General features: G+C 30.1%; 2 protein-coding genes across 3 annotated transcripts in view; both read right to left on the reverse strand.

The window, feature by feature from the left end:
* Positions 1-156: 156 nt before the first annotated feature.
* Positions 157-3,251, reverse strand: LOC130450337 (acyl-CoA Delta-9 desaturase). Its single transcript, XM_056788677.1, has 5 exons — positions 2,984-3,251; positions 1,564-1,694; positions 1,306-1,511; positions 1,062-1,247; positions 157-742 (listed from the first exon to the last, which is right to left on the reverse strand). The coding sequence occupies exons 1-5, from the start codon at positions 3,168-3,170 to the stop codon at positions 451-453; spliced, it is 1,002 nt and encodes a 333-aa protein (XP_056644655.1). The 5' UTR covers positions 3,171-3,251; the 3' UTR covers positions 157-450.
* A 1,559-nt stretch (positions 3,252-4,810) lies between these two features.
* LOC130450338 (FERM and PDZ domain-containing protein 4) overlaps positions 4,811-14,297 on the reverse strand; it is a 32,992-nt gene continuing 23,505 nt past the window's right edge. For both annotated transcript variants that reach the window (XM_056788678.1, XM_056788679.1), the window contains exons 11-14: positions 11,539-11,819; positions 10,786-11,472; positions 8,042-8,370; positions 4,811-7,706 (exon numbers count right to left, since the gene is read on the reverse strand). In XM_056788678.1, the coding sequence (XP_056644656.1) occupies positions 7,344-7,706; positions 8,042-8,370; positions 10,786-11,472; positions 11,539-11,819 (1,660 nt within the window). In that variant the 3' untranslated portion in view covers positions 4,811-7,343. The remainder of the gene's footprint in view (positions 7,707-8,041; positions 8,371-10,785; positions 11,473-11,538; positions 11,820-14,297) is intronic.

Raw genomic sequence — 14,297 nt, forward strand, 5'->3', positions numbered from 1 at the left:
GTTAATAATACGTCTTATTATCCTATAATCGACAAAATTCTAAAAGTTTTAAATAGATGACGTCACGCGTACATCGTTCAACCTATCCTTCATCAACCTTGATCGCAACCCATCTGTCAATATAACACACTGTTGCCACGCATAACATTAAATTGTGATTCATTTATATTTATTAAAACAGAAATTAACAAATTTATTTCAATGCCTAATATTTATCGTAAAATTTATTAAATTTTGCTTTTTTTATGTATTGTTACGTGGTCAAATAATCAAACAAAAAATAACTTCATATATACTTTTTTATTAGTAAGTTTGACAACACTGAATATAAAGTCGTGTTGAATTCCATGTAATGTAAATAGTAGAGCCATGCACAGATCTTTTGAAGTAACGGTTCCATGCAACAGTTACATTGAAATCAATTACAATTATTGTTTTTTATCACTTAGACTAATAAAACTTGGGCTTTTGCGTCGTATAATCACATAATTCGGAAAGACATTCCGTAATATTCCTTTTTTGTACGACAGAATTGATCAAAGCTTTCCGAACTGTATCGCTATCTATCGTTTTCAAATTCGACGCGCATTCCATTATTTGAAATACGTCTATCAACTTCGAGATAAAGTCGTTAGAGTATTGACCAAATTCGCTGGTTTTGTAATCCCATGGGGCCAAATAATGGTATGATAACCAGTTACTTTTGTTGATGATGAAAACCAGATTTGTGTCGCATGGGTATCTAAAAAAAAATCGCTATTCATACTGCTATTTTATAACTTAAAAATTACAAAATCCCACCTCTACTAATTCTTTTTTTTTACAGTTTCCTGCAATATCATAAGACAATTTAACTTTCGTGTTTGTGATGAAGATGGCAGTTTTTAAAATTTGTAATAATTACAGTTTCCTATAATAATTTATTGAGATGATACAGTTTTCTGTAATAGCGAATAACTAGTAGGAAATTTCTTAAGGAAATCTCGTAGATTGGAAGTATAGATGGCGTTCTTAGTAGTTTTATATTTTTATGTATGATTTTGTCTAAAGGGTTTACTCACTTTTCTCCTTTTTTCAAGCCCCAAATTAACGAAGAGCTGGTTATTAACCAAGAAAGGTTTAAACTGACGAAATATCGGAACCATCCCAAAATGAAAGTAGACGTAAGTAGACTTTCCCCCCAATATTCAGCGGGGGTGTTGATTGGCAAAAGTAAAGCGACAATTAAATAAAGTATTACATAATACCTACAAAAAAATCGAGTTTATTTACGATATATGTTTAATATTGTTTTTTTTTATTTACTTTTTTTGCCACATAACAATTTTGTCGGTTTCAATATCGCTCATATCGAGTTTTTCGAGTTCCTTTTGCTGAGCTGGGCTCAAACATAAACCGTTACTGAGAATATGAGAAAAAATCCATCCTTTCGAGGGATTGAACGGATCCAAATCAGTTTTGAAGTATTTATGATGTAGCCTGTGCCATTGCACCCATGAATATATCGATCCCTAATGAAAAAAAATCACTATTACTTTTTCCTCATTGGTATTGGGTACTTACAGTTCCCGATAACGTTTGACACATCATCAGGAAAAATCGTAGAATCGGATTCGCCGTGTAGGATTGATGAGCCCATAATCTATGAGCCCCCGCGGCAACCCCTATATGACCGAAGATTATGAGAACCAACGCTGAAATTAAAAATTGTTATAACCTAAATTTCATTTCGAGGTGAATGGACTATAAGTACGAACAGACTACAAAAAAAATAATGTATAGTAAGAAAAACGTTCTATACTGTACTATAAACAAATTTATTCACGATTTATATAACGAAAAAACAAATTTTAAAATCGAAAAGTCATTGCTATCGATTTTAATAATGTTTACGATAGAGGGCGTATGAATATGTATTTTTTAACCTTATTTGTAATCAAATATCAGTATAATATCATTGTTATTCAAAAATTATTGGATATGTACATTAATTAATTATTTTCCAATATTTATATCCTACGTACGTCATCGTCAGTTATATCATAAAATCTACGTTTAATTTTGTGTTCTGGCAACAGCGCAATTATCGATATACCACAGACATAAAGGCAATGAAATAAAACTCAATTCACCTATACTCGAGAAGTAATAATTTGTTTCTATTTAATTTAAAGAAATGTGTAAATTATTCATATAATATTTAATAATTATCACACTATTTTTGCTGTTTTATTTTCACAATCGACAAACTATAAAACGATGTAGGACGATTCCATTTATACGTTTCCCGTAAAGTAGAAAAAGAAAGCAGTAACTGTCAATAGGAATTAAAATAAACGTGGCAACCGTGTACTGGGAATGTAAACAGAATAAAATATTTCATTAATTGCAGATGCATGAAATTGAATAAATCAAGTTTGTAGTTATATTAGGGAAAAATAGATTTTATTTTAACTAAATTAGTTGAGTAATTGATGTATATGGCATATTATGATCTTGGCGTGTTAATAAATAAAAACTCGATGTATAAAATTTTTAAACAATAAGTGATAAGTGATTAGTTGGAATGATAAACGTGTAAATTGTACTCCAGGTTAGTATTTTACTATTATTTGTTTAATAAAATATTCGAAGAGGTTCTAATAATATCTTTTCACTCCAGAAATCGTTGTGATGCATGTACTTAACCTCAAAACTACCCACAAATCTTATTTTGAGTTTCAAATTTCAAATATCGATGTGGTAAACCAATTTCTCCAAGTTTTTCCCAATTCTCAAGTCAATACATAACAAAAATGTCCTTTTTTTGTTTGATACAAAAAAATTTCGTGGTAATTAGAAAAGAAACTGTAATTTCAAATTTTGGTGGAGGTTCTATCAATAATTTCGTTTTAAATCTAATTATATCTCAGTCGAACAATATATAAATGTGCGTAATTTGTAATTATTTATAAAAAAAAAACCGTTTCTGTACTTTACTTACCAAAAAAAATCGTTTTCCACTGCGAATCATACAAAATAAAATGGATGCTGCACAAAGCGGATATGATAAGTTGTATTTGAAAAAGTACCTTAACCCAATCAGGTTCCCTTGATTTCGACAATGTGTTCAAATCATTTTTTTCGTTAAGATCATCGTGTTTGACGGATTCGGTTACCGTTATCGACATTTTATGATCGCAATCACCAGTGGACTGTTTACTTCGATCGTATTCGTTGAACTACTAGTGTAGGTACAGTTGGTACAAACAAAAAGATTAATACAATTGAATGTTAATTATATGTTAATCTTTCTGAATTCATGAATTAATAAAATATTAACTATTTTACTAGATAGTATGACACGATAGTTTTAGCTTCCCATGTCATAACGTTAACATTCGTAATCGGGATATGAAGTTAAATACAATGATTAAAATTTTATGAATGAATTGTTATTTTACGCCCCTAGATGCTAGCAACACATTATGCATCTCTATAAAACTTCTACAACTTCCGGTGGTAGAATAATGAACAATTTATTCTCTTTATTTCGATATATTGAGGAAACGCCATCTTTGATATCAAAATTACAGGAAATCCAGTCGCAACTGTCAAGTTTCTTACGTCATACGTTTAACCTTGAGACGTTGTCCTATTTTAGATTAATACGAATATTCAAATTATGATATTGAAACTGCTTTGTCATTTATCTTTCTATTATTCAACCATCAGTGAATAGCTCATTGATTATTTCGATTAAAAAAGAGTCAACTATTTCGTACATATTAGTTGATGTACTAAAAAATGAAATATATGTAAAACGTAACAAAATGGCAAAGTTTGAAGTATTGTTTCGAAACTTTGCCCTTTCCATTGTATTTAAATTTTAAAATTACGTATAGACACCAAAGAAAAAACATTTCTCTTTAGATACAAAAGTAGGTAAGTGTAATTATAATTTTGAAATTTAATTAAAAATGTTTGTGTCATAGTAAAGTTGTATGAAGATAACCTAAAAGTATACAACTATCAATTTTATTAGTAAAATGTAAAAATATTAATAAGAATTTTTCATAGTTTGAAGTAAGGATGATATTCTCTGTATCGATGTAAATAGTTACGCACTATAATAAATATACAGGAGGTAATGAGTTTTCTAAAGAGGAACTACTTTTTGTTGCGAATGGCGTAGGGATACGTGTAAATGACACGCACCACTGAATCAACGTTGCCAAATACACACTTTGATTGTTCCGTGTGAAATTAGTTGTCTATTCGAAATTATAAATGAATAATTTGATTGGATATTAAAAGTACTAACGTCCTAGTTCAAAATTCTTCATCTAGTAGTTAACCAATCCATATTGCATATTGCTTTTAATTTTTTAAAGTAAACATTAATCGTATAAAGTTGATTGTAATTTATAAACGCTGGCAACGTTTCATTCAGCGTCGAACCCTTTTAGAAATAATCCAGTCAAATTAATAAAAACATGTTCGAGAAGAAAATAATGCACAAATAAATTTTAGAGTGAGTTAACGAAAAAAAGGTTTTTGTCAAATTATAAAAGATTAAATAATTTTTGTTCGAATTTATTTTTTCTTATAAATTAATAGAAATTTAAAAATTTTAGTACGTCTAATTTGACTGTTCTATAAAACCGTTCTACAGTACGAGTCATAGATATTCGTAATAAAAGACCCAAAATTAACCATTTTTTTAATGTAACGAAAACATTCAGTTTGGCAACATTGGTCAGTGAGGCGTATACAGGGGCGAGTAGTAATGAAAAATTGGTAGGAATCGAAATAAAAACAAATATTGTTTAATATTGAGTTTATTACATTTATTAGATATGTTAGACTGTCACAAATCATACAATTCCGAAGTTTTCTAAGACACATTATAAGATTTACGTGAAACAGTGAATATACGAGGGTGTTTCGAAAAATTAAATATATATATATATATATATATATATATATATATATATTTAGAAGTAGAAAAAAATGGAACAAATATACAATGTGTGTGAAAAAAATTCACTGTTTCACGTAAAGAAAACGTGTACAGAGTATTAGTAATAATAATTAACAGTTTTTATTTTGATAATAAAAAACGTACGTCATCAACTCTTTCTATAACATATATTCATTAACATTTAGAAGATTTATATATTTGGTTATTGTTTTGGAAAAGTTGTTAACGAAACACCCTGTATATATATATATATATTTATATGTTAATAAAACTAATATAAAATATTTGGTTTTAATGAATGGGTATTTTTAAAATATAAAAACGTATAAACATTATTATTATATATAACTATAATCAAAATTAAAAAATAAATAACCACTGAATAAGATTAAAAACTTTTTTTGGTGTATATAAAAACTATGGCTTCTACTTTACATAAATGCCTATTTAAAGATGAGGTTACTCAATATCAACAAATTCGAACGATAAAATTAACAATTGAAGTACAAGGTGATTCATAAAAGGTAATAAAAACAAAAAAAAATTATGTGAGTAGTATAATGGTAGATTTTTTAGATGCTTGGCAACGTTGTGAATGGAGTGGTGATGTAAACAATCAAGCGTTCTATGAATTACCGCGCCGTGCACTGAACTCGTTCTCAATATTGTGTACTGCAATCGCGACGTTGCCATGTTATTTTCTTAGATTAATAATCATTTTTAAGTTTTAATATCGATTATATTGTGAATTTAAATAAATAATATTACTAAAATGAGTTTTTTTTTTAATTCAAAATCAATAATAAAATGTCGAATAGTGAATTTCATTTAAAAGAAAATACAAATGATATTGGTAAAAAATAAAATCGGCAACGACGCTGTAAGTCGAACAAAGGCGCAATTTAATTGGTAAACGCCATCTATAGAAAGTGTAGGACTCGATATCTGTGGTTTGAACTGACGTTTGAGATGTGAACTTTTAAGTTTGAATGCTTGGTGGGGGATATAAAATGACACATGAAATTTTACGAAACAAACATTTGACATAATGTAACACTAAATCGAAGCTAGCTTTCATAAATCACCCCGTATATTTATTATTTATAAATAATAACAGTTAAAACAAAACGAATATTTACATGATAAAAACTATTTGTTAAAGTTTATCTATTTACCAGGTATTATTAACGATTAAAAAAGAAGAAGAAATTTATTGTATTTAGTTCCTATACTTTTAATATTATTCTATCAAAATATTGGTAACTTCGAAAAAAAATTGTACTGCTCTTATACTCACTGATCTTCTGACTAGATTACTACGGGGTTACTACAAAAGAATCAATTTCAAAAAACGATTTATCCAAAAATACATGTGGAGTAGTGTGAAGTTAGCCGTGATACAAAGTTTCGAGTGACAGTGCGATATATTTGACGTATATCGTAACTAAAACGCAAATAGATCGATGATCTACAAGACCATGGGACGAAATTGATTTTCTTCCGCTTTTTTCTAATGTAAATTTTGACATTACATGTCACAATTCAATATTTTTGAATTGAAATTGATTTTTTTCTGTGTTATAATCCCACTGACTGCGCCAATTATATTTTCGTTTTAAAAAAATCACCCGGAGTTAAATCCGGTGACTTGGAAGGGCAAGGGAAAGAAAGTGAGGTTAGTTCTGCGACAATAAATGTTTTAAATATTTATTTAAAGCATTTTTTCAACTTTTTTATCAGTTTTGGGTGGAATATTATTGAAATAGTTTTCTTTATGAGCAATGATCTTTTTGTAGTAATCTTGTACGTATTTATAGTAATAATTAGGTAGAATTAATGGTGTATTCCTATATAAAACATAAAAAATGCATTTGCCAAACGTCATTAATGACGTATTAACGAATATCGATTAAAATTTTTTTTCCGAACCGATAAAACAATTTCCTCAATATATATATTATTTTCACAATCTGGCAACGTCGTTAAGATATGCATCAACTTCACACAGTATTAAATTTATGATAATAAAAATTCATTTAGGAGATTTAATGTCAATTAATTTTCGATCTCACCTCGTATTTTTCATTGATTCGAGTTATGAATTATAGTATAACATTAATTAGAGAAAAAATTGCATCAATTTCAACGGACGTTATATTAAATAAAACTAAATCAGTCTCGTCCGCCATTTTGTAATAATCAACAACGAAAACATCGTAACTTGCTTTATATATGATCCCGTCACCGTAACTATAATATGTACGAGATAATCATTTCAATATCGTAAAACGAGTATCTCGTATTAATTCAAAAAAGGAAAAACAGTCAAAAAATACGTAAACTCGTTACCTACCTAACAACCTATAAAATTTATTACGATTCAAGGCGAAAACACCCTCAAACTCCTCAACAGGGTCGCTAAAACGTTAGCGAGCGTTTCAGCTTGCGCGGCTAAATGGTCTTCGATGGTTTTCTGGGAACTTCTATCGATATCGGAATTGAGAAGTGTACGAAAAGCTGAAGTAACATCGCGGACTTTCAGTATCAGATTTCTAGTTTGTAAAGGCGCGGTCGTGTGATTAGTTAAATCTTGACACAGTTCTGTTAATCTGCGTAATATCGTTAGACAAATCGCTAGATTTTCGGGAAGGTCTGGAAGACTGGAATCCGACATCGCTATAACCAACATTTTACTCGACGTGACCAATTGCAACGATTGGGACGTTAACTCCTCTTTAGCTACCTATAATATGATTAAAAAGAAACAATTCCTCATCAAAAATTGTTAGGCATAATGTTGAAAACAGGAATAAACGATTTAAGTATATCTAAATATTGTGTTGTAGTGAATCAGCTGATTTAAATGTTTTTTGCTAATGGCGGGAACAACTACTGTTGGCGCCATTGAATTCCAGTAGGCGGATCTCGCGCGGTTGCCACTAATTTTTATTTTTACCTAAATTTAAGCTCGTCAATAGTTCACAAAAATTTATCGGAAATGTTTAGCAAAATGAATAATAGAATAGATAATGATTTTAAATAACGGTAGTTTCATGAAAAAATATATTTTTTTCTTACTTGAAATTTTTCTTCGCTAATTAATTTGCCGCCTCCGTGTAATTGCGCAGCGGTACATTGAGCAGCTACTTGATCCAACCTTATCAATAAGTTACCCATCGCCGTATCAGTTTTCTGCAGTAGATTTTCCCTATTAGAGGTACATCCGTTAATTTTACCGCAACTTCCGTTATTTTGTTCGTTACTTTTGAAACTACACTTGAGTCGGTCGTCGGTAGTAGCTTGAGGATGGTTGGGTGAACCAGAAACGTTGTGTTCATCGAAATTATATTTCGAATTATCAGGAGAATCTAACGGGATAGGTACTAGTTTTAAGTGAGCCGCTCGTCCTAAAATCGATTAAAATAATGGATTTTTTTTTATATTTATCTAATTAAACTAGCTACTTTTTATAAGCACAACAGTACACATTCATCAGAATCTAGTTTTCTATAAAACGAATATTTAATTTGCTATGAAATTTGACAACGTTGTAACTTATGTTACGGTTTCTAACGACCGATCTCGACTATTCGCCATTTTGTCTGGTGATTTCGTGGTTTATCGATCGTATTGATTGAATTCGGTTATTTAGTTTTTTATTTCAAAGAATTAAGGACATTTTAAAGTAATTAACGGATAATTATATTTTTAATGATATAAAGAATGTATATTCAGTGCATTACTGTTAGTTTTCAAGTGATTTTCGTGATTATTTTCGTGTTGTGATAAAAATTGTGTAAAAATATAGTTAGAAGTGTTTTTAGTGAAAATTATATGTGATAGTGTTAATTTTCAAGAACAATGGATATAGCAGTCCACGAATAAAAGCTAGATGATGTTTAGTTGTAAATCGAATCACTCCACAATACAAGTGAATTGAAAATGCTTCTATCCTCACACGAAAGGTAAGATTATGATATTTTTTACGCAAAAACACATTTTCATACTTATTAATTGTGAGATTAATATATTTTTTTGATATATTATTTTGAGAGTCCAGAAATTCAAATTTTCGTTAGTTCTTTTGAAGTGAACTTCCATTCACGTCATTTGTTTTTCGTTTTCTATTTATTATCAGTTACACTGAAGTTTATTAATGCCACGGGAATTTCTAAAGTTATCCTTTATTTTTTAACATACTACGTTTTGTTTTATTTAAAAGCCAAAGTGTAGTATGTATTCCAAACTGTACGTTTTTACTTCGCTGCCATATTGATAGTCTGCAGCGTGCAACATGTGCGTTCCACGTGTACAACGTTGTGAAACGTTTTTTTCGATGATCGTAGGCGTGGATATTGGAATGTACCTTGTGTGTTCTGTAGCAAATATGGCCGTTGACGGATGACAGTTTATGATAGTAATGTTGACTTGACGTGGAAGTTTAGTAAAAAGAAAATAAATAATTTTGATTTGAAATCAATACAGATTAAGAAAAAATGATATTTTTCACAAGTAAACTATGCGTGTCTATATAATGAAGATGATAACTTAGTTATTGAAACGTGCTTTATACAGAGACTTACTCAAATTGCTAAAACTATTCCAAACCTACATCTACTCGTATCTAAACTAAGTAAAATGTTTTCTTCATCTACTTTATTGCACTATGAGTATATTTTACCGTTTTTGGCGATAATAACTGATTTCATGGGAAAAATATGGAATTTTAATAAGTTACAGTCCTTTCATACAATGTGATATGATGATAAAAATATTTTTAAAGCTGTTTTTTTACGAAAATATTGAAAATTTCGTTCTATAATGACTAACTTAAAATTGAATATCCTGTATAGTCCTTTCATACACTTTCAATACGGTCCGTTCATACACATTTATGTGATAAAAAATAGTTTTGAAGTTTGATTTCATGAAAAAATTGTAAATTGGTACCCAAAATGAGTTAAATTAAGTTTGATATCCAGTATAGTCCGTTCATACACTACAATATTATGAAATAAAGTGTATTTATGAATAAATTAGAAATTTCGAACCACACTATTGAACAGTTATATTATACCTATTATATGTTCATTATAGTCCGTTCATATTATGTGATTTAACGCCGAAAAACCAAATCCTTTTCGAAAAAATCATATTTTGAACCAAAATTATTCAAATTTTATTGAATATACCATATTCATACTTTGTGATATGATGGAAAACAGTTTTAATGTGATTTTACATGAAATATAGTCCGGTATAATAGGAAAATATTTTTACAGCTTGTACTTGACGAATAAATTTGAAATACTCATCCAAAATGGAATAAATTTCATTGGATATCTAATATAGTCCATTCGTACATTGCAAAACGATGAAAAAAATTGAATTATTAATAAATTCCAAATTTCGTCCACTGAAATATTGAATGTATATTATAGTCCGTTCATATAATGTGATTTAACTCTAAAAATCATTTAAATTATATTGGATATTCCACATAGTCCGTTCATACTTTGCGGTATGTTGGTTTTAAATGAAATATAGTCCGTTTATACACTGCAATATGGTGTTAAATGGATTTTTGTAGATTCCACACGCCAAAAACGATAAAAGGAACTGTACCACAGCGAATTAACATACCTGTGAAAGAATTAGACGTTTTTGATTTGATTTCTTGCGGACAGCGTTCGAAAAATCACAATAAACGATAGAAAGAAATTGAAATGAAACTAAATTAATGTATTTTTTGTAAAAATAATTCGAACTGTTGTGCTATCAAAAGTGCATAGATTTTCTGAAACTTGCAGTAATAGATTTACCCATATTAGGTGATGTCGGGGTACTGATAGCGGTAGTATGTTTAGTACCGGTACTTTCCGTCGAAGTGACGTCCAAATCGTTGGAAACGTTCCTGCTGCGCTGGAATAAAGGTGATCCTATACTAGCCGTTCGCGTTTCCGCGCCGTTTTTCGCTTGTTGCGCGTTTTTCTTCTGCCTGAGCACCTCCAACGAAGGTACCGGCGGCAGGGGCGGTTTCTTCGGCGGTAGAAACAAATGCACCGGCGCTTGGTGATTACCGTCTCCTCTGGGAGGTAATTTCGGCGGTGGATGTTCGGTATTTCTCGAAATGTTTGTCGTCAACGAATGGGATCTTTGCCTTTCCGGCGTTACGGGCTTCGGCGGTCTGTCCGGCGGTTTTTCGTCCGAACTCCTACGCGGCAAAGGTTGGATATTTTCGTCAACTTTCAAATGTTTTTCAGTCTTCGGTTTAGCGCAGCACGAAAAAGGCCCCTTTCTATCGAAAGTCGCGTATTCGATTACTTTCGATTCGTTTTTAATTTGCGTCGAATCGTCGGCGGCGTTTTGGACCGGCGGCGGGGGGATAATGTACGACATAATTTCTTCGGGGGTGAGTTCGACTGAAGGGGTTACTTTTTGAGTGGGCGGCGGTACTGTGACGCTAGCTAAGAAGTCTTCGAGGTCCTGACTTTCGTCTTCTAAAATTCCTACGAAAAAAAAACCGAAAAAAAAAAAAAATCGGTTAAGCAAATTGAAATACCCGGTATATTTACCTAATTTATTCAATTTATCGATGGAATCGGCGAAAGAACGCGGGGGGAGATTGATTGGTGTCGGTAAGGCACAATCCAGTTCGTCTGGCGTACTTGGAGGGGGGATTAAAGTTAAATCGATAATATCGGGATCGAATATGTAAATATCGTTAATCGATTCCATATCTTCGCTAGAAACGTTTTCGTCGTTTCTTTTTACGTCCCGGAGATACTGAAGATAAGCTTGCAGATCTTGTTCTTTTTCGGTATGACCGTCAGGACTACGTAGACCAAAACTTACTCTGAAAATTAGAATGGAATAATAACATCATTTTCAAAACCCCTCGTATTCGGAAACGGCGGTAATTTTTTTCCTGAAATTTTCATTGAAAATTCCGTCCCGATACGTTTTGAAAAAAAAATATGTCTCGTTAATTTTTGAGCTACCCTGTATTAGGAAATAATAATATCGTCGATTCTTCACTAAACTATCTATAAAAAATTATACAGGACGGGTAATCGAACTTAATATATTTGATTCAGTTTTTATACGTCAGTTAACGTGTTAATTTTTAATTTATTACCGAATGGAAGTTGATAAAATATATCTCGTTAATTTTTGAGCTACCCTGTATTAGGAAATAATAATATCGTCGATTCTTCACTAAACTATCTATAAAAAATTATACAGGACGGGTAATCGAACTTAATATATTTGATTCAGTTTTTATACGTCAGTTAACGTGTTAATTTTTAATTTATTACCGAATGGAAGTTGATAAAATATATCTCGTTAATTTTTGAGCTACCCTGTATTAGGAAATAATAATATCGTCGATTCTTCACTAAACTATCTATAAAAAATTATACAGGACGGGTAATCGAACTTAATATATTTGATTCAGTTTTTATACGTCAGTTAACGTGTTAATTTTTAATTTATTACCGAATGGAAGTTGATAAAATATATCTCGTTAATTTTTGAGCTACCCTGTATTAGGAAATAATAATATCGTCGATTCTTCACTAAACTATCTATAAAAAATTATACAGGACGGGTAATCGAACTTAATATATTTGATTCAGTTTTTATACGTCAGTTAACGTGTTAATTTTTAATTTATTACCGTATGGAAGTTGATAAAATATATCTCGTTAATTTTTGAGCTACCCTGTATTAGGAAATAATAATATCGTCGATTCTTCACTACACTATCTATAAAAAATTATACAGGACGGGTAATCGAACTTAATATATTTGATTCAGTTTTTATACGTCAGTTAACGTGTTAATTTTTAATTTATTACCGAATGGAAGTTGATAAAATATATCTCGTTAATTTTTGAGCTACCCTGTATTAGGAAATAATAATATCGTCGATTCTTCACTACACTATCTATAAAAAATTATACAGGACGGGTAATCGAACTTAATATATTTGATTCAGTTTTTATACGTCAGTTAACGTGTTAATTTTTAATTTATTACCGAATGGAAGTTGATAAAATATATCTCGTTAATTTTTGAGCTACCCTGTATTAGGAAATAATAATATCGTCGATTCTTCACTAAACTATCTATAAAAAATTATACAGGACGGGTAATCGAACTTAATATATTTGATTCAGTTTTTATACGTCAGTTAACGTGTTAATTTTTAATTTATTACCGTATGGAAGTTGATAAAATATATCTCGTTAATTTTTGAGCTACCCTGTATTAGGAAATAATAATATCGTCGATTCTTCACTAAACTATCTATAAAAAATTATACAGGACGGGTAATCGAACTTAATATATTTGATTCAGTTTTTATACGTCAGTTAACGTGTTAATTTTTAATTTATTACCGAATGGAAGTTGATAAAATATATCTCGTTAATTTTTGAGCTACCCTGTATTAGGAAATAATAATATCGTCGATTCTTCACTAAACTATCTATAAAAAATTATACAGGACGGGTAATCGAACTTAATATATTTGATTCAGTTTTTATACGTCAGTTAACGTGTTAATTTTTAATTTATTACCGAATGGAAGTTGATAAAATATATCTCGTTAATTTTTGAGCTACCCTGTATTAGGAAATAATAATATCGTCGATTCTTCACTAAACTATCTATAAAAAATTATACAGGACGGGTAATCGAACTTAATATATTTGATTCAGTTTTTATACGTCAGTTAACGTGTTAATTTTTAATTTATTACCGAATGGAAGTTGATAAAATATATCTCGTTAATTTTTGAGCTACCCTGTATTAGGAAATAATAATATCGTCGATTCTTCACTAAACTATCTATAAAAAATTATACAGGACGGGTAATCGAACTTAATATATTTGATTCAGTTTTTATACGTCAGTTAACGTGTTAATTTTTAATTTATTACCGAATGGAAGTTGATAAAATATATCTCGTTAATTTTTGAGCTACCCTGTATTAGGAAATAATAATATCGTCGATTCTTCACTAAACTATCTATAAAAAATTATACAGGACGGGTAATCGAACTTAATATATTTGATTCAGTTTTTATACGTCAGTTAACGTGTTAATTTTTAATTTATTACCGAATGGAAGTTGATAAAATATATCTCGTTAATTTTTGAGCTACCCTGTATTAGGAAATAATAATATCGTCGATTCTTCACTAAACTATCTATAAAAAATTATACAGGACGGGTAATCGAACTTAATATATTTGATTCAGTTTTTATACGTCAGTTAACGTGTTAATTTTTAATTTATTACCGAATGGAAGTTGATAAAATATAT

Source organism: Diorhabda sublineata, chromosome 11, assembly GCF_026230105.1.
Source record: "Diorhabda sublineata isolate icDioSubl1.1 chromosome 11, icDioSubl1.1, whole genome shotgun sequence".
Lineage (NCBI taxonomy): Eukaryota > Metazoa > Arthropoda > Insecta > Coleoptera > Chrysomelidae > Diorhabda > Diorhabda sublineata.